The sequence below is a fragment of the Sander vitreus genome, chromosome 2 (genome assembly GCF_031162955.1).
Source record: "Sander vitreus isolate 19-12246 chromosome 2, sanVit1, whole genome shotgun sequence".
In the NCBI taxonomy this organism is placed as follows: Eukaryota; Metazoa; Chordata; class Actinopteri; order Perciformes; family Percidae; genus Sander; species Sander vitreus.
This window is the reverse complement of record NC_135856.1, coordinates 6,878,340-6,906,049: the sequence shown is the minus strand read 5'-3', so window position 1 is coordinate 6,906,049 and position 27,710 is coordinate 6,878,340. Positions and strand designations below refer to the sequence as shown.

General features: G+C 42.1%; 1 protein-coding gene across 1 annotated transcript in view; it reads right to left on the bottom strand.

Annotated features, from left to right (window-relative positions):
- Window positions 1-7,291: 7,291 nt before the first annotated feature.
- Window positions 7,292-27,710, bottom strand: part of cacng2b (calcium channel, voltage-dependent, gamma subunit 2b) — a 71,361-nt gene continuing 50,942 nt past the window's right edge. Inside the window, exons 2-4 of the mRNA XM_078268167.1 lie at window positions 26,891-26,974; window positions 11,509-11,649; window positions 7,292-7,815 (exon numbers count right to left, since the gene is read on the bottom strand). Coding sequence (XP_078124293.1) covers window positions 7,292-7,815; window positions 11,509-11,649; window positions 26,891-26,974 — 749 coding nt within the window. The remainder of the gene's footprint in view (window positions 7,816-11,508; window positions 11,650-26,890; window positions 26,975-27,710) is intronic.

Here is a 27,710-nt window from a genome sequence, read left to right as displayed (position 1 = left end):
ACGCTTGGTCAGGTGCCTTAGGCGTTGTTATTGACACTAAAAGTCTCCTTTAGCGTCATATCTAAACGCGCTTGGTCGGGACTACTGGAGCCTCTTTTGACGCAGTTAGGTTAAGGAAAAGATAGCGGGTGGACTTATAAAAGTAAGTTTCCGTGACAAGCTGGACAAGTAAGAGACAGTTGGGTTTAAGAAAAGAAGAACGGGACAACAACAGGACAGTTGGGTTTAGGAAAAGTGAAACGCAGGAAACGAACCCCAGTCTCCGGGGTGAAAATCCTGTGTTGTTTCACCCATCCACCATCTCAACAAGGAACATGACTTCGTGTAAACATACATGCCCACTTTCTAAAGCCAAGTGGCGTGTTATCTGTATGCATTTTGAGCTATCCGTGTGTATGTCTACGCTGTATACAGTGGACGTAAACATACACGCCACTTTCTAAAGCCAAGTGGCGTGTTATCTGCACGCATTTTGAGCGCCGTATACAGCGGACCGGTTGGGTTTAGGAAAAGAAGAACGGGATTGACTTTAGTAAAAGAAGAAAGCGACGGTTGAGTTTAGGAAACGTGAGACCCGGGACACAATCCCCGGTCTCCTGGGTTAAAGTCCTGTGTTTAACCCAACCTCCCTACGCAGATTTTCGCCCTTTCATACACAAATCGCAAGGTAATGTAACTCAATGGAGGCCAAACGGCATTGATAAACACGCTAAAAAGCGAGTATGCGTCTTGATAACACATACGCATTGGTGTGTCATACATACGCCACTTCATGAGATCAGTCTGCAACAAGCCTCCCTACGTGGAATTTCAGGGGCTTTCGTACTACTCGCTACAGTTGTTCTACTACTATGTTCCATTTTTGCAAATGAGGCTTGTTTTGCTCGTTTACATCGTATAAAGTGCACATAGCATGTCTGGTGATCCGCCAGTTACACCATTACAACTGCAATTGTCCCTGGCGTACCTATCTGTGCATCTCTGTTCGTCATGTCTGTGCAATAAGGTCTACTTTGGGACATCAGGGTTTTATTTGCAGCTTTATTTCTCTGCAGTGCTCCTCACCCAAACAAACACAGTTTTGTATTCATGACACAGCCTGAGCACAGGGCAAAGATTTCCATCTCATATCTTACACCTACACTCGCTCTTTTTCTGTTCCTCATTCACTTTTCCTGTGGATCAGCTCTTTTTCTGTTGGTGACTTTCTCTCTTATTTGATCTGTTTAATTCTCTCATGTTCCTTTGCAATTTATAGCAGTCTTGCCCTATAGCAATATGACCAAATTATTCTATTATAACATAATTGTTAATTAGGCTAACTCATATTATAGTAATTTGATTGAGTTGACCTCAACAACTCTCAACTTGTTTATATTTTAATAAGTAAAGGTTAGCTGTCTCTATCGCTCCCTATCTCATACCAACTATCTCTCTCTCTCTCTCTCTCTCTTTTTCTCTCACGCTCTGTGTGTGTGCGTGTGTGTGTGTGTGTGTGTGTGTGTGTGTGTGTGTGTGTGTGTGTGTCTAAGCATGGCTTGTTCTGTAGCCCCTAACTGTCCGTGACCTAAAAAGCTTGCTAATTGCAGGTGAGGGAGGACACAGCAGCTGTTCCCCCAGATCTGCTACCCTCCTGTCTGAACTGCAGCGTGACAAAAATCAGCCTCCAAGCTCACCTGCATAACAACAAACACGTTTTATTTCATTACAACCTGTCTGCCCTTTCGGAAACACCCTGTTTTGCAAAATCTGTCCAATATCATCCAAAACAAAGTTATTTGCATTCACATTTTAAAGGAGGTAAATTGTAGATGCTTTGAAACCTCATGGGGGCCCACGTTGTAAAATGGATGGTAGAGGCCGGCAAATGCTGCCAGTCTTTATGGCTTTTGGTACTAATATCAGCATCCCAAAAGGAATTTGCAAATTATATAGTGTGAAATGCAACAAACAGCTCTCCCAAATCCTATACTAAATCAGTGGTCCCCAACCATTTCTTTGTTACCCCTTAAAGGGGGTTGGAGGAGAGAAAAAAAGAGAGATTTTGAGAAAAAAAAAGATATTTTTATTAAATAACATTTGAAAAAACCTCATTTGTTTAATTTGTAAAAGCTGAAGTACAAAAATTACAATTCACCATTTTACGGCGGGTTACTGTATGTGCTGGACTATTTCTTGGTTGGTAGCAGTAACTACCTGCAGTCCCCTCTGGTTGTCTGGCAACTTCTCCCAGCCAAAGAAATGTAGCAATTCTGTTTTCCTTATTCCTTATTCTTTGAATTATGAATGAATACTTTGATTTTCAAATGGAATGGTCAAACTATTTTATAAAATGCTTTTAAATTCTACTTTTTCTTATTTATTTACTTGTACGTTTGTATCTCATTCCATCTAATTAATGTTAACTAGCCATTTTACGGTTTCCATATCGTAGTTGCTTTAGTTTAAAGACATGTAAGCGATCTCATGTGGCAGCAGCACAAGCTCTGATTGGCCAAGACATATAGCATATAGCATATAACATGTAGCTTTTCAAAATGTATGATTGTATTAATTAATTACAATCTAAGACTGTCAAAGTGTATAATTATTCTGGCAGCACACATCACATATGTACAGCAATTTAGAGTCATGCTGGTGTTAATCCTAAAGGAAAAGTCTGAATTTACCCTCCACTATATTCATGCTTCTAACAGACACTGCTGTGGAAGATTTACGTTCCATGAACTTCGGCGGGTGTCACCGAGTTCGAACACTAAAATGAGAAAATCGTGATGTACCTCCACACCAGAGGGGGGGAGTGTGGGGCTTCCTGAATCAGGCTGCTCCACTCCCTTTTCTCTCTCCTCCCTCCGTTCTCTTCCCTCACTCGCTCGCCTCTCTTCAGCGATCACAGCACTACTGCAGAGAGACATGCAAGCCACTTTGATCATCGCACCAGGGGAGGAGAGAGAGAGAGAGAGAGAGAGAGAGAGAGAGAGAGAGAGGGAGGGAGGGAGGGAGAGCGAGGGAAGGAGGGATAGAGAAAGAGAGAGGGAGAGCACGTAGAGACAGGGTATCATGCAGCAGGACATCGGGGCTGATGTTGAATTTGACATTTATTCTACAGCTGATGCAACGGCAGATCAGCCGGCTAATGGAGAGCTAACAGAGAAATGGAAAAGGGAGTGAGTGAGTGAGCAAGGCAGTGAATAAGTGAGCGAAAAATCTGAACTATGTAGAGAGAAAGTGATAGCGTGAACAAGGACATGGCAGAGTAAATAAGGACGAAAGAGTAATTTGAAGGGAAAAAAAGTACAGAAAGACAAAGGACAGAGCGTTCTTTGTCCAGTTTACTTTACTCAAAACAGTGCCAACAGTATACAACATGTTGCGGTACACACTGTTTGCACCCTGAGGAAGTCTTGCCTGTACTGCAATGTGCTGCTGCATTTTCTACCACTATTACCCCGACAAGATCAAGCATTTTAATGTTCTCTGTGAGAAAATGCTGCGCAGTGTGAGATGGCGAAGCCGAGGCAAGTAATGCTGTAGCAAACCTATTATGTGTATGATGGTGTTGCATGCTATGGCAGCTATTCCACTGAAACGTGGATGTATTACAGCAAGTCCAACTGAAATCACAAAAACTATCCCGTTATGAAGTAAAAAAAAAAGCTACATCAAAATTGAACCTGGGCCACTGTATGGATTTGAGTGACAGCTGACTTAACTGTGACGCTGAGACACAACTTGTTCTTAGCTAACAAGTCGAGGGGAAAAAAAATAGTTTCCTTAGCAGTGGTATTGAAAAACAAAGACCAGACCGTTCAGCGTCTAAACTGACCGATCTTGACTTTTAAATATATATGTTTCTAAGCTGTTTAATGTGTAACAGCTGATTAAATAAGCTAGCCTGACAAGCCAGACCCACATCAAGATGTTGGGTCTGCGAACTCACCATTGGCAGGGCTCAATCCAAGGTGCGGGATAAACGGTTGTATTTCAAACTTCCTCTGCACGCAATAGGATAGCGCTACAACCAACCAGAGCAACGCTAGTTGATAGATTCAACTTTTGCCGTATCCGGTCGGCAAAACTCCGAACACATCTTCCTTTTTTAAGAATGACTTCAGTGCCGTTCTTCGTTCTTTTCTCAAAGAAAAGCTTAACTCCAAGTCTTCCAGAGTCGCGGCCAAAGCCGATTTGAAAGACCGCTGTTAGCCAGCAGCAGCAGCAGCCATCTTCTTTGTTTTCAAGTAGCAGGGAATTCACGCGGAACCGTCGCAACTCTGCCGTCATTATGTTAAGCCCGCCCACCGACTCTATACACAATGTGATTGGCCCGACCAGAATTTGGTTTTTCCAGCTCGGAAGCCAACAGAGAGTTGCTAGACTGACCCTGGCTGCAAACTACATTTGCTGCCGCTAGGGTGCGTCTAGATTTCTAGGCTATAAATAAGCTATCTAGCCTGCAAAATGAATGTTGAACAGTGTTTCACTCTTTAGCAAGAAGACAAATGTTGGTTGGACTGATGGTTGAGCAAACAAATCACTCAACACTGCCTACGCCAATTCTTGCTCGTCTCTATAGGTGTCAAGGCTTGTGTGGTAGCAGGTTGCAAACGTGTAAAAAAAGCAACCTCCAATCGGATCCCAGAAACGCCGATAATGATCTTCTCTTCCATCAGCATTTTCCACACCTGGAAAAAAAAAACATACATTTCCTGGCAACCACTGCATTTTCTTTGACAGTTTGTCGGCAAACCAAAAGCTTCTTGACAAACTTCACTCACATTTACATCAAGTTTAAATTTGCCGAGGCATTTCATTTGAGTCCCATAGAAAAGGAAGGGGTAAACTTCTTCTTTCAATTAGCTAAGCTTTGAGTTGCATCACGTTCAGGGATTCTTTACCATCAGACCTTTTTAAAGACAGATTATATAGTCTGTCAAAGGGTTAAATGAATGGCAGTACCCAGTGTACCTTGCTGCTGTGTGTCTCTCACCTTCAAATCTCTAGAATCGTATCTTTCTCTCATTTTTGCTATCTGTCTTTCTCTGTCTTCTTGCTAAAATGCCTTAAAGGTGCTCTAAGCGATGTTGGGTGACGTCACTTCTTGTTGACGTTCGAAGTATTGTCAAACAAAACGGAGGCTAGCTCGCCCCTCCCTCCTCCTCATCCCGTCCTCTCCCCCTCCCTTCCGCGCACTAACCCTCCAACCCCCACCCCAAAATCCTTGTTGTCGGTTATTGGCTGGAACGCTGGAACTCTGTTTGTTATGTTTGGTGGTGCAGGTTGACGCAGTTTGTTTTTGTTGCCGTTTGTGGAGCCTGGGCTGTCTACAGAGACTGCATTTTTTTTTCAGTGTGTTCAGTGGACAGGCAGCTCGCGGATAGTGAGGAGATGTTTGCTGTATGTGACAAAACATGTTGTAGCCTAAAAAACACGTGACATCACTTAGAGCACCTTTAAATCCTAAAGTAGACTGGTCCTTCTGGGGTCTAACTGGACTCTGCAAACACGTGATACAACAAACACTCATTCTGTTCCCTATGGGGGGGTTCAATTTTTATTCGTCATCAGGACTTGATGCATCCAAGTTCAGAATCATTCAGTTTTGGCACCTTGAAAGATATTACGCGTTTTCTTTTTTAAATTCTCATTTACAACAACACAACGCAAAAACCAACGAACAACAAAAATGAGACAAAGAAAGAGGCTAAGGCTGTGTGAGAGTTCAAATGAACCGAGAAAATAAAAATGAAATGAAAAGTCAAGATAAGATTTTCTTCTGTTAAAAAAAAAAAAAAAGCCTTGATACGTTCTCCAAAGTTTTTTGTTTTAAGCGTAATGAAGCCCCACCCCAAATTACCCACTCAAATAAGAAAAGAAAACTTTAAATAGACACAGTACTGTAACATTAATTTCTACTTTGTCACCCCCGCTGCCCTTACATGGTATCATTGTTCAGTTCAGTTCAAAACGTAGGTTCCTTAAAAGCAGATCGGATGATTTTGATTAGCATGCATGTAAATTCTTAATTTTTTGGAGTCACTTAGCTTCACCTCGCTGGTAGCCATGTTGTCTCACGCACTACTTTGTGTCTTTGGCAGTAGTGACGTCTCATTGTCCACAGTCTTCTTCAAGTTTGCTGAGAGATCCTCCATTACCCAGAGTTCTCGCTTCACTCCGCCCCTTTATGGAGCAAAAAAAAAAAAAGAAGTGAGGTCAACCTTTTCAATTCTAGTTGACCCCGAACAAGGATGGCTGCCAGGGTTTCGGCGGAAGGCCAAAAGATTTTTTTTGTTGTTGTAAAATAATGTGATAATGTGTCTAATACTAACCAATAGGAGTTTATCAAGTAGGCGGAAGCCTTTGCCCGTCAAATGAGCCAGTCACGAAGAATCCTCGGTCTTGGTTTAGTTTCCATGACGACTTGATTTAATTTCACTTGTTAAGTTACTTTGTTTTCCTTTTCTTTTCTTTTTTTTTCTTGTTGATATTTTTGCGCCAGGGAAGTGTAGTCATGATTTATTAACATATATATATTCTTTTATTTATATATAATCAATACATATATTAACTTATGTGTTTTTTTTTTTTTTTATGTTTCTTTTTTTGCGGCCTGAATTTGCTCCCTGCTAAAATCCCACACCGCAATGGTTCACAGTATTAATGCGAATAAAGAATGAAATCAAGAAGATACAGCAACTAAAGAAAGGAGTGGGGTTTTAAGGGAGGTTAAGGTGTGTTGGGTTGGGGGGTGGGGGGCTTGTGGGATGGTGGTGCGAGGGCGGGATCATAGGCGGGGCAGAGGGGTCAACTAACGCCCCCTTTTCATCAGACTGAGGAAGAGTAAAAAATATAAAGTTCACCTTTAAACGGGCAGTCTGGCCCAGCCCACCATTTCACGGTTCCACAGCCCCGAGACGAACAAACACCCCCCCCCCCCCCCCCCCACGCCACCCCCCTCCCAAACTCCTCTTTCCCCATCCTCCCGCTCATATCTTTACAAACATGTTCAAAACATTGTTAAACAATGGTAGATGGGAAAATCATGCATGTTTCTTTTTTTACGCTTTTTTTTTCCGTTTCCTTTTTTTAAAACAGAAACTCAGTGATCATCTGAGGTGTTGTGGAGCGCTCAGAACTTCCCCTATGTCGCTATTACCCCTCACTCCATGTATCCATTAAAGCCCCCTTCTCCCCTTCCGTCTCCTTTACACCATTATCTGTCTTTTGCCGCCTCCCCCCAAAAATTCCCTCTGATTTTTTCTTTTTTTATTGTCTGAGGTCCCTCGCATCACTTTCATACAGGTGTGGTGCGTCGGTTGGCGGTGCCGCCTGAGTCTTTCAGGTCCTTCTGGATACAGTTGTGGACCTGCAGGAAGTTGTGGTCCCTCTCCGTGGAGTTGTAGGTGGCTGTCGGGGTGCCCGTTTGACCCTTGGGCAGCGTGTACATGGACAGCTCGGTGGAGGGCAGCGTCCCGAAGGCCTTCAGGCCCACCGGCGATGCCTCGCGGGAGTGCGAGGGATCCGTAGACCGGGACGAAGAGCGTGAGCGGCGTCGATAGCGGTAGCGGTAGCTGGGGATGCGCGTGATGGCAGCACCTTGGAGGTAGTCGGCGGCTCGCGCCCCCACGCGCAACTCCCGATGGCGGTCGATGAACATGTGCACAGCCAGCACGCCCACCATTTCGGCCATGATGAAGGAGAGGGCGCCGAAGTAGAAGGACCAGCCGTAGGAGTAGCTGTTCTTCTTGGAGTCACTCTTGGAAGGGTCCCCAGCGTTGGCTGATATGTACACAATGATTCCTATGATGTTGCTCAGGCCTGGGACAGAGGAAGAGGGAAAAGGATTAGATCAAAACTAAAATACAGCCAAACTGTTACTCAAGTAGGCCCACACACTTACCAACCAAAATCATCACAGTTATTATCATTGTGACTGTTTACTGACTCTTTACACCATCAACTCTTTACACCATCTCAGCAGTGATATAGACTCTCTGTTCATGTATATTGCACATCCATCAACTTACTTGCACCTCACTACGTGCTGGCATTTGTAATTGCCCACTTATTCTGCACTTTATGTAGCATATTGTATTCTGTGTTCTTGTACTGTATTGAATGTGAAACTATTTGGTGTCTTGCACGCCTACGGTTGTCTTGACCAGGTCGCCGTTGCAAATGAGAACCTGTTCTCAACGGCCTACCTGGTTAAATAAAGGTTAAATGAAAATAAAAATGGTCAGCTAAAAAAAAGAAAAAAAGAAACCAAGGGTAAAGAGTCGTCTCCTCAGCTTTGACTGCTAGCGTCTTCAGCATTTACATTTTTTCTAAAGTCAAGTTTACTTGTTTCTAGTGAAGCGGCCTGCCTAATTCTTTACAGAATTTACATGAAAAAAGTTAATATTTTTATATGTATCCAAAAATATAATGCATTGATGATTCAATCATCAAAAATGTAACAGCAGTCCTAGTATGATCATAAGTTATAACAACATTTGATATTATTAATTGACATGTTCCTGTATAAATGTTCCTTGCATGCTACTTGTTTACGGTCAAGTTTTTATTGTCCAGCAAGTTAAATAGCCAAATAGCTGTAGGACAGAGAAGATGAAGACAGCTGATGAATGATGGTGATAGAGAACTGAAATGTTCTTATAAATAAATAAGTAAGTTATTACATCTGCGTGTCAACAGCAGAAATGTGAATAGAATATGTTGTAGTTCACAGAGTACAGGATTTCAACTGTGGCTATTGACGGCCAGTAGTTTCTCTGTCTCTCTCTCTCTCTCTCTCTCTCTCTCTCTCTCTCTCTCTCTCTCTCTCTCTCTCTCTCTCTCATTCTTTCTGATTTCCCACAGCTCCTTCTCCCTCTTTGAGATGCAAACTGGGGCACATTCAGCCTTACATTTATTTCTTATATTATATTTGAATATCTTTCTCTGTATCTCTAAAGTCCATTCATCGCAGCCTTTCCTCCCTCCAACGATGTTCCAATTCACTGCCAATCTTTCTCATCTGCCTCTCTGCTATCTACCTTTTCTCTCTGTCTCTCTTTTCATTTCTCCCTCCCCCTATTTTGATCATCTTTCATTTGTGTCATACATAATCACTCTGGCTGTGTGTAGCCAGAAATAGACACATGGACTGTCAGACGGACAGACAAAAGGACAAATATGCAGATAAACAGTGAAACAAATACAGTTTAAAGAGACAGAAAAGCAGACTGAGGTGTAAGGGCTGTGAGGGCCTGATTGAGAAGGATCAGAGCAGAAGAGTATCAGGGACACCTTATTTTTAGAGTGTAATCCCAGTGGCCTTCTCTTAGCCTAGCAACAGGGCGAGAGAGACAGACACAGACAGTGAAAAGGAGAGAGAAACAGAGAGAACTGCATCTCTCACTTCTGACTCGGAGGGGAACTAGTTATCTAGCGCAGCACAGTAGGCCATGGCCTAGAACCAGAGTACAAACGCACACATGCCTGCACGCAGAAAAACACAAAAATGCTCTTGCAAAATGAAAACCTGCGCTATCTTTGTCTCCCTAGCTTCGTCCTGAGGCGATTGTTGTATGCCACACACACGTTGAGCGCTACCCAGCACATCACGTGGTGGTCAGCGAGCGCCATCGTGGCTTCTGTTGTCTCCAAAACAGGATTTTTTTTTTATTTTGAGCTGCTCCGCAACGCAGACGTGTGTCTATTTCAAATGTTCTGATACTGTGCTGTCATCAGTGTTTTCCTCACCTCTCCTCACTTTGCCTCCTCATCCTGGGTGTTTTTTAATTTTCTTTTATACACTGGTAAATAATAATGTCCAGATTTTTTTTTTTTTAATAAAGCAATGGCTCCAGTCAGAGTCTCCAGTCAGTCAAATGGGAAAGAAAATGTCTGTTTTTGTTTGTTTTTAACTGCAGCTTTATTACCTCCGCCAAGGAAGCTATCTTTTCAGTTTGGTTTGTTTGTTTGTCAGCAGGATTATGGGAAAACTACTGTCCCTATTTCCATAAAACTTGCAAAACTTGGTGGAAGGGTGTAGCATGGGCCAAGGAAGAAATTCTGGAGTGGATCCGAATCATGTATCCAAATGTTTTACTTTTGTTAACATTGTGAGATAGGGCATGGCCTTGGCGAAGGTCTGCGCTTCTAGTTTATTCTTGTATTGTGACATTAAAGCTTCTCTAATTGATATTTCTATATTACCAATTGATCAAATGACTATGTGGGATGTGAAAGGTGTTGCTTGTAATGATGAACCAACGTATAACTAGAAGGGCACTCAGAGAGCGCAGACCTCCGCCAAGGCCATGCCTTATCTTGCAACGTTAGTGAAAGTGAAAAATGATTTGTGTATCCACCCTGTGATTTAGATTCACGCCAAAGCTTTGTGGGTTCTTCCTTAAATCTTTCACAGTTTCATGACAATCGGACTAGTGGTTTTTCCATAATCCTGCTGACAAACAGACAAAACTGGAAACATAACGTCAATGGTGGAGGTAATTATCACAGAATCTGAGCATTTTAGCTCTTTCAGCTCATTATTTTGGTTTTATGACCTGCAACTTTACTGTTTTGATTGACTTTCAACACTCTAATACTGGTGTTTTTGGTCACAGTAGACAGCTGTCTTAGTAAGTAAAAGACTCTCTGTACACTACCTGCCCAGCACCAATCAAAAGTGAGCATGACTAGCTTGTGAACATCCATGGAACAGTTAGCTAAAAGAAAGATATTGCCCTCAGGAGTTTGTGGAGACAATGCTGAAAGAACTGTAAACATTGGTTTAACGTTCATCTTTGGTTGCCAGAAACATGACACCAAATAAATGCTTATATTGCTCCATGACGATGCAATATGAAAAATAAGCCACTGTTTGCTAACGTTAGCCCTATCAACTTTATAAGGTGATAGCCAATATGTCTTGTTACAGCTTGTTGCGCTGCCCTCAAATGGCCCAAAAATCAATGATTGAAGGTTTAAGGATAACATCTTTGCGTTGTCATCCGTCCAATTCTGTATCTGTTCCCATCCATTCATGTGACAGTACCCAAAGAAAAATATATGTTGATTGCAAAAGAAAATTGATTTTCTGAAGATGCCTTCCATCATTTTTCCTAAAGTACATCCAAAACACTTCTACCCTTCTTCCTTTTTTCCCCACATCCATTCGTCATGCCTTTCATCCATATGGATAGACACACACACACACACACACACACACACACACACACACACACACACACACACACACACACACACACTTTCTCCTCTCCACATCTCCCGCTCATTTTCCCCACATCCATTCGTCATGCCTTTCATCCATATGGATAGACACACACACACACACACACACACACACACACACACACACACACACACACACACACACACACACACACACACACACACACACACTTTCTCCTCTCCACATCTCCCGCTCATTCGGCCATCCTCTCTCACTCTCTCCTTCCCTCACCCCTCCTTGCCTCCTTCCTCTCCTTCCCTTCGTACCTGCGGAGACGAAGAGGATGCCGGCGCTGAGGATGATGTTGTGGCGTGACTTGTAGAACTCGCTGGCGGCGATGCACAGCCCCCCCATGAAGAGCAGGATCACACTCAGGATGGGGAAGATACTGGAGGCTCGTACAGCGCCTGCACACACACGCACACACACACACACACACACACACACACACACACACACACACACACACACACACACACACACACACACATCAAGGCATAGTTGTCACCACTAGACACACGCTAAATATATAATTATTATTACAAATAGTGTGAATTACCAACTGATTATTGACAAGCATGAAAGACCTTTAAGTTAAAAGTAACTTGAGCAATAAATTGCTCCCAGGTATGTTAGTGTTTTGGAAGTCAATCTATCACCTTGAAGTACATCAATAAAATGGTCAGCAGTAATGCAGTCAATTTGCAAAAAACAAAACAAACAAGCAATACGTACAGTATCAGTGATATAATCATTAAAAAAGAAAATATTCTGCATTATATTATATAGCACCTTAGCTACTTATTCTATAGTATTATAGCCTACTATATTAACTTGCCAATTTTTTTTTTCTAACTTTCTTTTCTTCGAGTCTTCTCTTCCTTTTCTATCTAAAAAAACAACTTATGAACTTGGTACAAATGCTAAATGGTACAAATTTAGACATTATAGACTAAAAAAATGTAATGTGATGAAGAAAAAGTAAAGAAATTCAAATAAAAAAAATAGATGGCATTTTAAAATAATGTACTAGATAGATCACCAGATCATTGGTAATACTGATGGTTTTCTTCTTATTAGCATTGTTCCAGAGACTGCGTCTTCCGTTTCTATCTGTATCAAAGATCTGGTCTCCATTGTGCAGTGTGTCCGGCTCCTTCTATCATCCCCTTCTCCATCGCTCTATCACTCCATCTCTCTAACTCTCTGTCTGTCTCTGTCTTCTTTTCCCTCCCCTATCAGTCTGTCTATCAGCTGTTTGCCCTCTGTGTGGCTGATTTGCTGATTGGCCTCGGGGTCGTCATGGTGCTGCCGCGGTCCAGGCGCTCAATCTGGTTTCTTAGGCGACCAATGTCACATTCCTGAACTTTTGGCAGTTTTCATGCTGATACTAGGGATGTAACGGTATGAAAATGTAACCTCACGGTTATAGTGACCAAAATGATCACGGTTTTCGGTATTATCGCGGTATTTTTAAAAGTGTGTTCAATATGTTCAGAAAGGACTGATAGGCCTACACAAGCTGAAATAGTTTCAAAACGTGTAACTGCAAAACTGTAGGCAAAGCCTTATCAAAAGTGCAACTTTTAACATCAAATGTCCTGAGCACTGTCATCTCCTCCTTTCGCTATGATTCCAACTTCAAGAAATGCACGTTGTAGGCTACGCAGTGCGCCTGCACGGCAACTTCAGGTGACTCGGATGAAGCTGGGAAGGATTAAACACACGGTTTCCACAGCGTGGTAATCCACCGTGATAATAATGATATTTTAAATGAAATAATTAAATGGTAACTGTTATCGTCAACATTTTTATCGTGGTTTACCGTTACACCGGTAATCGTTACATCCCTAGCTGATAGGGTTTTTATTTTTGGGTAATTGAGCTTACTTTTGGTCGGTCTATCCCGAGTATTATCATAACTTATTGAAATGATGGCCAAAACAAGCAAAATAAGACTTAAAGCTATAGTGCGTAGTTTCTGCCGCCCCCATGAGGAATTCTAAGTAATGACAACAAAACTGTCGGCGCGTCCACATGATACAAGCCTTCCGTGACCGGGCACCGCCCCCGGACGGTAACTCCCCATCTCTTTTATCTTACTTTCTTCTTTCCATCCCTGTTTCTCTATCTTTCTCCAGTATGGCCATACTGTGATGGTTCCATTCACTGAAGCAGATCAAATATTAAGGTGACCTCAGAGTTGGCACTGCACCAAGCTTCCCCTCCTCCTCCTCCTCCTCCTCCTCCTCCTCCTCCTCCTCCTCCATCGTATTTGTTTTAACCCAATCTCCTCTACTTCACTGACATGTGCTGTCAGGGCAAATTCTCTTCAAGGTGGAAAGCCCCTCGTACCAACCACATACTGTACGCACACACAGAGACACACATCTTTTTGTCCCGGAGTAAGCAGAAATGCCTCCTGTGACAGCAGTACACCCACATACACCTGTACTGCACTTGATTTATCACTCACTAGAGGTTAACACACAGCTGGATGAGATTCTCTACAATGTTAAGAGACACACACAGAGCATACTCTATCCAGCACATAATATATTGCAGCAAGGTTGTATTTTGTTATCGAATTGTCATTGACCATTTCCTGAACCCCACCGGCTTTATTTACTGTTGTTACACCTGTCAAGCTTTGCATTTCAGCACACAACATGTGCAGTTTACAATGACAACAGTTGCATAGTGGCAGCGGTGGAAGAAGTATCCAGATCCTTTACTCAAGTAAAAGTAGTAATACCACACGGTAAAAATACTCTGTTACACGTAAAAGTCTTGCAATGAAAATGTTACTTAAGTAAAAGAAACTATCATCAGGGAAATGTACTAAAAGTATTAAAAATAAACGTACTCAATGCAGAAAGATCCTCACATTTTAGAAACTGGAAACGATCCAAGTGGTTCTGTGTTTTAACGGTCTAATCATTTCAGCTGTACTTGTAGGTCGTTATATTGTTGGGTAGTTTAATTTATAATTAAACATATTTTTTAAACTACATGTGTTTTGTGTTCAAAAATCTTAATTTGTGAAGTAACTAGTAACTAAAGCTGTCAAATGAATGTCGTGGAGTAAAAAGTACAATAATTCTCTCTGAGTAGAAGTAGAAAGTGGCATGAAAAGAAAAGACTCAAAGTAAAGTACAAGTACCTGAAATTAGTACTTGAGTACATGTACTTTGTAACATTCCACCGCTGCATATTGGCCACTCGAAGTTTATAGTAATTTTTGAAACAATGTGTCCTCGATTTCAGAGAGAAGTAAGACAAAAACAGGCTTCTCCTTTTTATTCAGCAACTCATTTGAGAGTCCTGCAGAAGGGTCTTGATGACGCAATGCACAGACTTTTCAGGCTATGCTTACACGGAAACGATCTGAAGAGAAAACGCAAAAGTGGCGTTGCATTCTCACTTTTTATTCTGCGTTTAGATGAGCGTTTTGGGGGGGAAATCTGCGTGCATATGGTGACGCAAAAGTGTGTGAAATTTGATGTAATATGCACACCAGGCGGCTAGGTGGTAGTGTGAAGCCCTGCCACACAACACCACCAAGTCCCCGCACCTGTGTTGAACCTTCCTTCTACTTCTCTCCCTAGTAGCGCGAAACCTAAACATGGCGAAGCGAACAACAAAAGCTGACAATTGTGTTGGACAGACGAGGAGGTGAAGTTATTGCTCCAAACAATGCACGTGCACACACGCACACACACACACACACACACACACACACACACACACACACACACACACACATACACTTGCACAGTGCGTTTTTACCCTTTAGACGGAAACGCGACAGTGGAGCATTTTTTTAAATTTCCACTCTGGAGGGTGGTTTCACTTTTTTACGTTTTTAAGCCCCAAAACGCTGTCGCCTTCTAAAACGAAAGGCACATCTGATAAAATATTTTTACGTTTTCACCCGCGAGCGTATTCGTGTAAACAGGGCCTTAATCGGATTTCCACTGAATGCAGAACGTCTGCGGAATGGCTCCGCTACGGAAGGAGTAGAGGGGAAACAACTCTTTGCTGTGTTTTCAAGGTGTGGTGCAGGGAAATGTGATCCGCCGTGTATTTTATTTTTGAAAATTTACCGGATGTTTATTTTGTTTCTGTGCTCGACTTCCTGTCCCGCACTATCTGCCGTGTGCTGAGTTGCTGCGGAGCTCTCCGGCGTCCGGCAAAAATAGAAGCTCTGCGTATCTGCTCCGGAGGGCTGCGGACCGAACACACATTGACTCTAATGGAAACCTAATGACTCCACCGCCGTTCCGCAGCCGTTCCGTAGCCGTTCCGCAGCCGTTCCGCATCCAGTGGAAATTGGGGGTTAGACAACAGAGATTACAGCTAACAAGGTGGAGACATTTTAATGGGAGCTGTAGTTTTTTGTATGCTCCTAAATTAATCGATGTGAAACATAACTTGTCTAGTGTACCTACTCAGTGGATAACTGTCCATCTGGTCCCTCAGGTCTGGGTCGCCGTCTCCAATTTATTTTCAGGCCATGGAAAAAAATTTCAAGTACAGCCCTGTTTATCAGAGAGGGGAAATCTTCAGACTGTACAAAACACTGCGTCTCTTGGGTGTCGCGACGCAAAAGGTCCCACTCCGTGCAATACAGACAGTCCTGTTCGGTGGCAGCTCCGTGCGATTTGTTTTTACTTTCCCTGTGCCCCGAATACTAGCGTTGTAAGCTAATCAGCAGTCCGTGCTAGCTTGTTTCAAGCTACAAAGATATTCGATTAGCATGAAAACATGTCCCAGAGAACGATCGAGTGGGTACACATCTGTTATTAACCCCTAGGTTCGTTTTGCGCCGGAATTGTCCTTTAAGAGTAGCGATTGAACCCAGTGACAAGTTTAATATTTTTTCAAAATTACAGATGAAAGAAATGCATTGACTTTTAGAAGTTAGCGAAACAGTGACTGTTAAGATTTCAGCCATCATTAAAGAAAGAGGCAACTGTGGCGAGAAGCTAAAAATTACAACAAAATACAGGGGGATAGAGGGATAAAAGTGGAAAAGAAAAGAATACAATAGGAATGAAAAAAGGTAATGAAAGCAGAAGAAGAAAAAAAAGACGAGACAAGAGGAGAAGCAAGAAGACTGCAGGCCTTCAGTTCTCTGTGAAGCTGCTTTGCCTCAAGCAATCTCCTCTCTCTATCTCTCTCTCTGTTTCTCTCTTCATTCCTCTCTGCACTTGCGCTTTAAACAGAAGGCAGGGAGTTTAAAAGGAAGAATTTTTAACCAAAACTCGCTGGCCTTCAGGCGCACCCTGCCACCAAGCACATCCCAGCATAGAGACAGAGAGACGAAGAGAGGGTGAGTTGAAAGTGAGCGAACATCAGCAGTGTGAGGAGACGTCTACAGTATGTTTTTAGTGTCTTTGTCAAGGATGCTCAAGGCTGCTGTGGGGACTGAGCCTCTGACTTCCTGGTTGGTGGGATTCTCTGTAAACTTCAGGCCGTCCTGCTCCATCATACAACATCATTTCGCAAGTAAAACATGCACCCAGCTGTCCCGGCGATTATTACGGCTATTTATTTTTGTCTTTGCCTGTTGTAAAACTTTGCTCATTCTTGCTGTTATATAGCCTACAGTATCCCTAAATCTCAAAATAACCAAGCCAAGCTATAGTTCTGCATCCAACAACTCTTGATTGGCCCCCGGTTGTTGTGATCTATACAAACCCCTTTCAATGCTTTTTTGTAAAATGATGTGGATAGCTCATAAATTAGCTATACATTATGGATCGCTTTACAGAGGAGAGTCCAGGTTATTTTCTACACTGTGTTGTCAGAACGAATGAAATAGAAGACACTGTTTTTAATGTATATTTATTTACTGGGGATGACTGCTCGTAAAAGTTGTCAAATTGAAAAGTAAAATTGGGCAATCGATTTTGAGGGCAACACACATCGGTGGTGCGTGACGCGCATCAAAGCACCTGCATCCATTGAAGAGAGATGTTCATGTGGCTGTCTCTTTCATACCTTTGTGTACAACTTGTGTAATGTTTTTTCTTTTTATTTCAAAACCTCTTAATTAGAGTTGCATCAACCAATCAGCCCTTCACACCCTTCACTGCATAGGTTCACAGAGACATTTACATGTATCTTCAGCACATCCTGGCTACTGTACCTTGACCACTTCTTCTGTCTGTATGATACGTCTGGCGTGTGATACCGACGCCAATGGATGCCGGTCAAATTATGCTTTCATGGCCAGTGTGTGATGCACTGTAGAGTTCATTTTATTACAATTATTTTCAGAAGGGTGAAGATTTATTAACTGGTGGATGCCTCTGCCACTGTATGTGCCAAATCCATTTGCAGGGTGTGTGTTTCTTAATCCATGAAAGTGGTCACTGCTAAACTACTGCAGTATCAAGTCAGGACTATATCCCCAAACTATTATTACTACATGCTAGATTAGCACAATTATAGTTCACACCATTGTTTCAATAATGCAATTAAAGATCCCATTGCTCAGTTGTGTTAGGGTATGATGATGAAGTTTAAAGCAATAAGCGGGCACAAAAGCATCAACAGTTGATTATCTGCATCCATCAATTCAACCATATTCTATAACCATTTATCATGTACATGATTGCCGGGGGAGTTTACCCCAGCTCACATTGGGAAAGAGTCGGGATACACCCTGGACCGGTCACCTGTCTGCTAATTATCTTCATGTAAGTGATTTGGAATATTGTTGTAATGTTTCCCTGTCGGACCATGCGGTGGTGAAGAGTTATTATTTTACTGATGGTAAATTTAAATTAGAAGAGAGTTAGGAAGGCTTAATATCATTCCTACACACACTGGAACAGTTGTCCAGAGGAGGGAGTACAGAATCTTGATGATAATAACTGTTAGACTGCTAGTGATATTCCAATAATATAGGCCTACAGGTAATCTTAAATATAACTACTCGTCAGCTGTGTGACATTTTATCACACATATCACAACCTGCATTTCCTGTTGAATCTCAACTTAACTAAGCAACACTTCGTGTGACATCCTGTCATCCTTGTACCATGTGAGTCAATATGTACTGTGCACTAATGGCTCTGATATAATACACAGACAGAACGCAGAGCGTGCGCACACACACACACACACACACACACACACACACACACACACACACACGTCTTTTTCCTCCGTCTCTCAAACCTATTTCTTTTTTAATTCTCTCTGTTATACTTTCACTTCCCTTCATTTCTCCCACCACATGGTTGGTTCTGCTGCAGTGGTGTGTGTTTATATGGTTGTGTGTGTGTGTGTGTGTGTATCTCTGGCTGACTTATGGTTTCATTAGCTGCGGCAGAGGAGAGCCTTGTAATTGTGGCTCAATTATAGAGGCGGGGGTGGACACCACCTTGGGAGATCCCTGGGTTCGCACACACACACACACACACACACACACACACACACACACACACACACACACACACACACACACACACACACATTTTAGAGTATATACACAGAATCTACACTACAGTGCAGCAACCCCCCGATACTTGGTCACGCACAGAGAGACACACACACACACACAAACACACACACACACACACACACACACACACACACACACACACACACACACACACACACACACACACACACACACACACCAGCTCAACAAGCTACAAAGTGAACACACTTATCGATCAGCCTCCCACCCACTCACTTGCTCACTCTCAAGCTCCAAAGTGGGGTGTTTCCCATACACACTGTATACTACCCACGCAGGAACGATCTGCTTCCTCTTACGCGCACACACACACACACGCACGCACGCACGCACGCATGCACGCACGCACGCACGCACGCACGCACACACACACACACACACACACACACACACGTTTTCGCCCACGTGGGAGAACCCAGCAGCAAAGAACATGTGGTAGTGGGAACTTGGCAAAACAGCTACAGGGGAATAACTAACTGTAGGCTACGTGTGTGTGTGTGTGTGTGTGTGTGTGTGTGTGTGTGTGTGTGTGTGTGTTTTTGTCCATGTAAAGCTGACAGACATGCTCACCAGTAGAATCATTTTTAGAAAATGAACAGATCTTATAAAGAGGGAAGAAAAAAACTCTGATCATGAAAACACACACCACTGGGCAGATGTGTGTTTGCACGTGCCTGTGTAAGTGTGTGTGTGTGTAAGTGTGTGTGTGTGTGTGTTTTTTGTATTAATGCTGTACGCACACCAGGGTGCTTGCGCAGCCTGCCAGTCATTATCATGCCGTATTACTCATGTAAACCGTGATATGCCTCCATGTCACAACTCGGCTCCCAAAAATAGCTGCGGTGACATCAGCCAGTCGGATGACGTCATCAGTGGGTGACAACACGTGTCTCCTAGCATTCCAATCCAGAGTATTAGCATTATGTACGAAGATCCAGCGGTCTAATTATAGCAACGGCGAGACTGCGCACTGTTTCCACTTCAGAGTGTTCAGAGCAAATCAGGACTCTGTGAGTGTGTGTTTTCTTGTGTTTCTATCATTGTGAGGACCAAGTTTTAGACCTAACGAGTGAGGACATTTTTGTGAAACGAGGACATTTTGGCCAGTCCTCAATTGTTTAAATGGCTTTTTGTGCATTAAAAAGGTAACGCGTGTAAAGTAACTAAATACTTTAACTTAAATACCATTCTTAAGTCATTTTGTCTTAATTTTGAGGCATGTCCTTGAATATTTAAAAGTATTTTATACTTCTACTGCATTCAATTTTAGAGGCAAATAAAAACAGTGTTTGCATCTTTGACATATGACAAACATGTTGCATTTAGTTCCTTCCTCGTGAAACATCTTTAATTTACATATTTGCATTTTCTTTCCCCCTTTTGCTGACGCATTTCTGTTTCCTGGCGTATTTCTGGCCTATGATACTGCCACCAACTGTCAATCACTGGAATAGCTGTTGGCAGGAACATTTACAGCCTCGCACCCACATGCTCTTCAATGTACATGTTCCACTTCACCCATCCAAAAAGCATCGCTTCATAGCACCGTTAGTTGTTGAACATTCCACAAGCTACGATTAAATAAAGGGTCTGGTTTCTTCTTCCATCACTAGTTAGGGTTGAGATTAGGTAGTTGTTCTGATGGTTGGAGCTGGGCTCCTCACAAATTTAGAAGTATGTGTAAAGTGTGTGTTTCTATGTGCCTTGTTCAAGCCAGTTAGGGCCAGAGTAGAGCTGTTAGCCATATCTAATCCCATTCAATGGCTCCATGCATTATACAATGCACACACACACACACACACACACACACACACACACACACACACACACACACACACACACACACACACACACACACCACATTCACACACTGTTTTATACTTCACACCCTTTCTATCTAACCCTGCATACACACAGATACTGTAATGTTCTAAATGTATTCTGTTACACACACACAAACACACACACACACACACACCTACCATACACATGTCTTATACACACCCTTAGTAAGAACGAAGTGTACAGTTTACATTATTTCAATTAAACTGCAAATACACATAGTTTCTTTGTTAACAACCCTAACACACACTTTAACGTGTTTAACGTGACACCAAGAGACAGACTCTCTAGTTACCTACAGTAACTCTACGATAAAACAAATACCAGTCCAGGTTTCAAGGACAATAGGAGTTCATGTGCAATAATAGCAGACAGATATATGTTGGACATTAGACTATACATCAAACACTGGCTTATGTAGGACATCACAGAGTCTCAGCAGGCTGAGGTGAATGTTATGTCCTCCTATCATCTTTGTTTTCACAAGATCTTGTAAATTTAGTTAGTTAGTTAGCTAACACACCTGATAACAGTCAATGTTGGCTTTTAAAATATTAACCAAGAGGTCGATCTTTCCCTTATTGTGTCATGAAACACAATTTGTGATTTTGTAAAATTGTACTATCTTAACATTCTCCGCTTACCTGGTCAGTCTGTGATCATGATTAGAAACAATATTAATAGACAGGAGAAGCAAGCTTTCATCGGACTGACTACCCGTCACCTATTGCTGTAAGATTCCTATTCTAATTAGGTGTTAAATATGTTTTTATTAATGTACCATGTAATCATGCACCACTTCTTTTCTCATGCATATTTGTGTACAAAGTCTTGCAAAATAAAACTTTCTACTCCCAAATGCTCCCATTGGCCAGCAATAGAAGACTAATAATTGTCCTTGATAATCTTAAAAATAAATATCTTTTTTTACTACTTCATTTTGGAGCTCATCCAAAATGGAGTCGTAGAAAACCTAGCTGAAGCCCACATGCACACATCCATTTTCTAAAAAGAGAGATGTGATCAGAAGGGGACCCGAGGAAAATTAGACCAGATCCAAAATGTGGTTGACTTAAAAAGAGCCCAAAAGAGAGAAAGCATGAACAACAGCAGAAGCATGATTCATTGTCAACTAATAAGCAGCCACAGCCAACAACAGTCACAATATGATACTAATGCACTAAGAACAAATCTAAATTCATAAAAACTAAATAAAAAAATAGTTTAACGTTTTATATGGTTCGAAGACTAATTTATAGAATTCCTACTTATACTGCACTGACAAAAACACATTCTGTAGCCAACTAGGTGATAGATTGATAGAATGAATAAAACAAAAACTAATTTAATATCTGTGAATCAAAAAATAAATAAAAGTAATTTAATAACATACATTTACATAGGCTACTGATTTCCAAAAATGTTTTCTCCCACTGTGATTATGACGTGTGATCAGAGTTGATACCACGCTTGGATGAACTTACACTTACGAACGTGTAAGCCTTGTCCTCTATATTATGCTGTAGTGAAGGATTGGGGTGGTGGCTGCGGCTGATAGTACTGCTACAGGAGGAAGGCCTTACATAACCACATGAACAAATTCACCCAGAGAGAGGAGGGTGAGGGTGGCGGGGTTAGAGGGCTCAGAGAGCGAGAGATGAGATCGAAAGGACCCTTGGGCAAAGAGAGAGAGAGAGATAAATAAATAATCCAAAAAGAATGTCATCTACTTGTCTACTACTGTTTAAGTTAGTATAAGCTGTGGTAAATGGTGGCAGAGTGTTAATAAATTGTACCATGTCTGGCTATGTCTTCCAGAAATGTGATTGGGTCATTTGAGGAGGTGGATTTTTCCACTAAAATTGAAAAGCTGCTGCACGTTTTTACACTATCACGTTTGATTCTAAAGCAGTAAAAATGTGAATGCACAATAATAAGATAAACACTGCTGCACCGCAATGTTTTGTGGATACATCCCAGTCATTGATGTGGCACCAGGTCAGGGACCAGTGTTGCCTGTTTTATCCAGTGTAGTGTGTTTTAGTTGAAGACAACTGAAGCAGCATCTTGGATACATTTACAGGTCTCAAAGTCTCTTGAATTCTCTTCAGTGCGCAACGTTAACATGGCGAAGAGAAAGAGGGATGATATTTAATTTTGTGTTAAATGGGTTGACTGCTGACATCCCTAACTTTATCTGTCTTCTACCAACAATTGATGTTGATTCTTTTAACCATGTAAACTATGTTTCCTTAACTAAGTAGATTTAGCTGCCAAGTTGCAAATAACATAATACTGATATGAGTTAAATTCAGTCATACTAGTCAAGCAACCTATTTTGTAGATAAGGTATGAGGGTTTATGTCAAACAGCTGCTGTCAAAGGCCTGCTGTAACATTCAACACTCCCTCATACTGAAGAAATATTTCTACAATACCTAAACGACAGAAAAGGTTGATTTCCAATGACTCCCAAAACTACATATTTGAGCGTTTTATTTAATGCTGTGATAAGGCCGCACGGTAGCCAACATGTGACCGTAACACGTGACCACGATAGCAATTTTTGTCACGTGACAGTTCTACTTAAGGTAACAGTCGCACTTTTAAACATGTAGTTAACATTGTGATATGGAACTAGTTAGGTTTAGGCAGCAAAAATACTTTAAATGAGACACGTAAACCTACTAAAATGAGGACATAACTTGAATTTATTGCATCACAGACTAAGTTCCAGAAAACTCTGTTCATTTAAAAAAATCATGGTTGACTTTTGGTTTCACACAGGACATGAACCCTGGTGTCCTGAGTGAAAATGCTGTGCTTTGTAGAGCCATCTAACACCACAACTTACTTCTGTATGTGGAATTTTGCGGTCTTATACTATTGTTACCTCACTTACTATTTGCTCCCGCGATAACTACATGCAGCCATGAGAAGAATTGTATGAGCTGCTAGCACAATCGTCCTATATATTTGCAATTCCCTGTAATATGAGGGAATTGCAGGAGCCCACTAGTCAACAAACAGTGAGTGCTACTGTTCCCTGAGCTTCCTTGGCGATCTTTTTCATATCATTATCTCAGGCTTCTGACAGTAAAGACAATATCATTGAAATTCACGGTGGCAGAAGCCTGGGAATTGATGAATCATCATTTAAGACTTGTGGGGGGTTAGTGAAGAGCAGTGTTCTCCTGTCTCTCAGCTGTACAACAAGGCACCCAACCGGTCCATTAGGGCTGCTCAGTGGCCACTTGTAAGAGACTGTGGTTGTATTGGGAACCTTCCAGGTGGGGAATGTGTATGAGTGAGTGATAGAGAAAATCCTGCCCTGATAAACAAATATTGCATAATTTCCATTTTTTAGAGACTGTGTCATCCTCTACACTTTAAATTGTCATTTCAGTAATTAAGTTATTCAGAGTGTCTTACAGTGAGTGCAACAGTAGAATGAGCTTTCATTACCCTATCACTGAAGATTACAGAGAACCAAAAGCAAAGAGTTCAAGAGTCAATGTGTTCACATTTACACATTGACAATCAGTATGTAATCCTGCTATCCATAGAAGTGGAGCTCAGGAAACAAACAGAATGACAATAGAAGGACACATTGTGGCAATGGCCACAGTCACATACAATAACTCGCCTGACACAACAATGTTCAATTAGACCAAATACATAGTGTACATAGCCATCCACCAACCCCCCATGCTTCTCCATCCAGGTTCTCACCCAAACTCTGCCCCTTGTTCCTGCTTTTTTTTTTCCAGTGCAAATTGCATTGCATATAAACAGCAAGTCATTTGTGCTCCTCCCTGACTGTAATAGACGTGGGAACAACCTTTATGTGTGGTTAGTCCAGCCTTTGTATTTTTCAGCTGGTCTAGGTTGGTCCCAAGCTGAAGTGTACCTCACACATATACAAACACACAAGTGCACAGATATTTCAAATGGTTGCCATGACGACGCACAGTGGGAAAGGAAGGAATGCAGGATCAGTGGTTCATCTGGATAAAATACAGTAATATAAAATAAGTAGCTTCTTTCTTCCACTCCTGGAAGAAACTGGCGACTGCTGTTTCAGTGGCCTCAAGGGTGTAAAAGATACCAGAGCACCAACTGATCAATGTCTCATCCCTGTCGGGGGAATATTTATCTGAATGGGGACATTTTTGGCATGGGTGCTGCTTCTACCTTCACCTGTGGCTGTATAATGTTATTCTCTACAGAGGGCTCACTCAGAAAGTCATTCAGGACCATAAGGACTCCTCACACCTCACCTATAGAAATCCTACACACGTTCATAAATTTCATAAATTCATAAAACCCAAAACCAGCGGAATATTTTAGGCCATTATTTGTTGTGAAGTGTTGAAAAAAACAACTCACACTAAATGATTTAGAACCTCTGATGCATTTTTCAAACCAAACTTGCTCAAAACTTTCAGAAAGTTTCTATACATTTTTTTTTTATGTGGGTTCTGACACCAACTTTCGGTTCCCTCCCTGTCCTGTTCCCCATCATCCCCCTTGCTCCACCCCATGGCCTCCATCCACCAGCTGTCAGACAGGCGCGTGGGCCTCTGCGGAGATGGACAGACAGATGGATGGAAAGCAAGAGGGAGGAGGCAAAGGATGGATAGATGGAAGGAAGGAGGAGAGGGAGAGGTGTGACCCACATAGCGGAGCCTAGAGTATTTATAGAAGAAAGTGTCCTAATTGGCAAGCCGCTGGGAGAGCAACAGCACTGCACTGGTACCCTACTCCTTGTCCTTCACCTCCTCAACCTTCCCTTCTCCTTGGCTTTTGCCATCTCATGCCACCTTGTTCTCCTGTCCTCTTTCCCCTCCTGGAAGTTATTCTCTAAGCCCTATTTTACACCAGGTGTGTCTGCACTGCATTCTGGAGGCACCATGGTCCCCGTGAGCAATCGCGGCCATTCAAGTCAATGCTTGATATTCCACCAGCTGTGCTGCGCATCCCAGAAACGTGCGTGAAGCGGCTCTCTGTTCCGCGAGCTGCGGGGCGCTCGGACAGCTGGGCAGGAAGTGAAAACAACGAGCGCATCCAGTCAATTTATCAATAGACCCCCCACCCCCACAATATATGTATCCTCTACAACACCATGGACGATGAAAGATTCATCTTGGAGGTGGAAAAACATAATACGAAACAACTTTTGCCAGAAAAGAGATGGCATGGAGTTTAATCATAGGAGTGCTTGGAGTGGAAGGTAGATACTAGCTTAATATACACGTGATTGTTATTTCAAGTACTTGTAAAGACAATAAAATCTGTGAGTCGGGCAGCAAGACGCTCCACTTCTGAGACTCTCCTGGTGTGGTATGGCGCAGCCGGAACACAGCACAGACGCGCCCTGTGGAAAACCTGGGTGAGACTGCATCACTCTTTCTGCTGCCCTTCCCTCCTCTTCCTCATCACTGACCTCATCCTTTTACTTCTACCCTTTACCTCTCCTCCTCTTCTGAGTCTCTCCACCTTTACGCTGCTCCCTCCAGTTTCTTTTTGACACTCTCTCCGTCCTATCTCTTCCACCTCTAACTTCTCCTGTCAACCCTTCTCTCGATTCTGTTTCTCCATCTTCCTTTTGTCCTCATTGTCCAAGGCTGCTTTCCCCTACACCCCTCTTCTCTCTCTTTCCCTCTAACATCAAGCTTAGAACATCTGTTTAAAGGCATACTATGTAACTTTTCCCTCCCTGACTACAGCTTGCGTGGCTGTAGTTCCAATGAGACAACCTGTAGGGGGACCGAAGAGGGAAAAGTTACATAGTATGCCTTCAAGTTTTCTGGTGTCAGAGTTGGTACTGACATATCCTTCTATCCCAGCGAGCAACCATTTTAACTCCAGTGATCCCTCAGATTCAGTGTATTATCTGTATAAAACTATTGTTATGATCACATATTAAATCATGTTTTACATGTAATTGTAAAACGTATGTATGAGGATATGGCAGTGCTATGCAGGTGCTTTATGATTTTAAACTACTCTTACAAAATGAGTTTGAAAACAAAACTGTAAATGTTACATGGTCATTGAAAATGGGAATTTCCAGAACAATGCCCATCAAGGAACTGGTGTTGGAAATCAGCTTCAGCTATGTACACGTGTTCAGGACACTGAACACTGCTTCTGCAGCTGTCAATGTTTCTCTGTAAGGTACTTGTCCCTTACAGATAATGTAATACATGAAGAAAATAAATAAATAAGGTAGTAGAAAAAAAATTGACCCTAATATAAAATGGATAAAAACATGGAAATATGGATGGATGAAATTGAGGAAGAACTCACGTAGGAAGTACTCGGAAGCATCTGCCTCATAATCAGCATCCTCCGGGAAGTGATCTATCTGCTTACACATGCCTTTAAAAGAACCTGTGTGAGAACGACAGAAAGAAAGAGAAGAAAGGGGAGACAGGTATGAATATAGTCACAAGTCAAAGCACTTAAACAATTGATATGACAGGAGGAATTGAACAGCTTAAAACAAAATGTATGTTTTTGTGTGTGCTTCCTACAAATCTTTGCCCGTGTAAATATCCATCCACATGTGTCTTTCATTGCAGTAAAAATGCTGTAACATAATGACATATGAAAGAAAGAAAACAAAACCGCAGGACAGGGGGAAGGTAATCAGAGAAAAAGGGTGAAGTGGGGGAAGAAAAGGTGGCAAGGAACTAAATAAAGAAAGGTGAGAAAGCAATGGAAAGAAGGGAAGAGGAGAAGGTTTGATGTAACATTTGAGACAAAGGAAACAAGGAGAGGAAGAGAGATCTGTCACCAGCTTTGAAGGAAACACAGAAGAAGAAGAAGAAGAAGAAGAAGAAGAAGAAGAAGAAGAAGAAGAAGAAGAAGAAGAAGGCAGGAGGAGTTTAATCTAAACGCCTCAACAGAGCAGGTGGGAGGGTGAGGAGGAGACAGAGAGAGAGTGAGCAAAATGCAAATGAAAGAGGGGAAGAAAGGAGAGCTGATAGTGCCGCTCATTAAGAAGAATTGTGTGTGTGTGTGTGTGTGTGTGTGTGTGTGTGTGTGTGTTTGTGTGTGTGTGTGTGTGTGCTTGGTTCAGCTCCAGTGGTAATTGTATGCCCTCCCAAACCACTGCAATTAAATG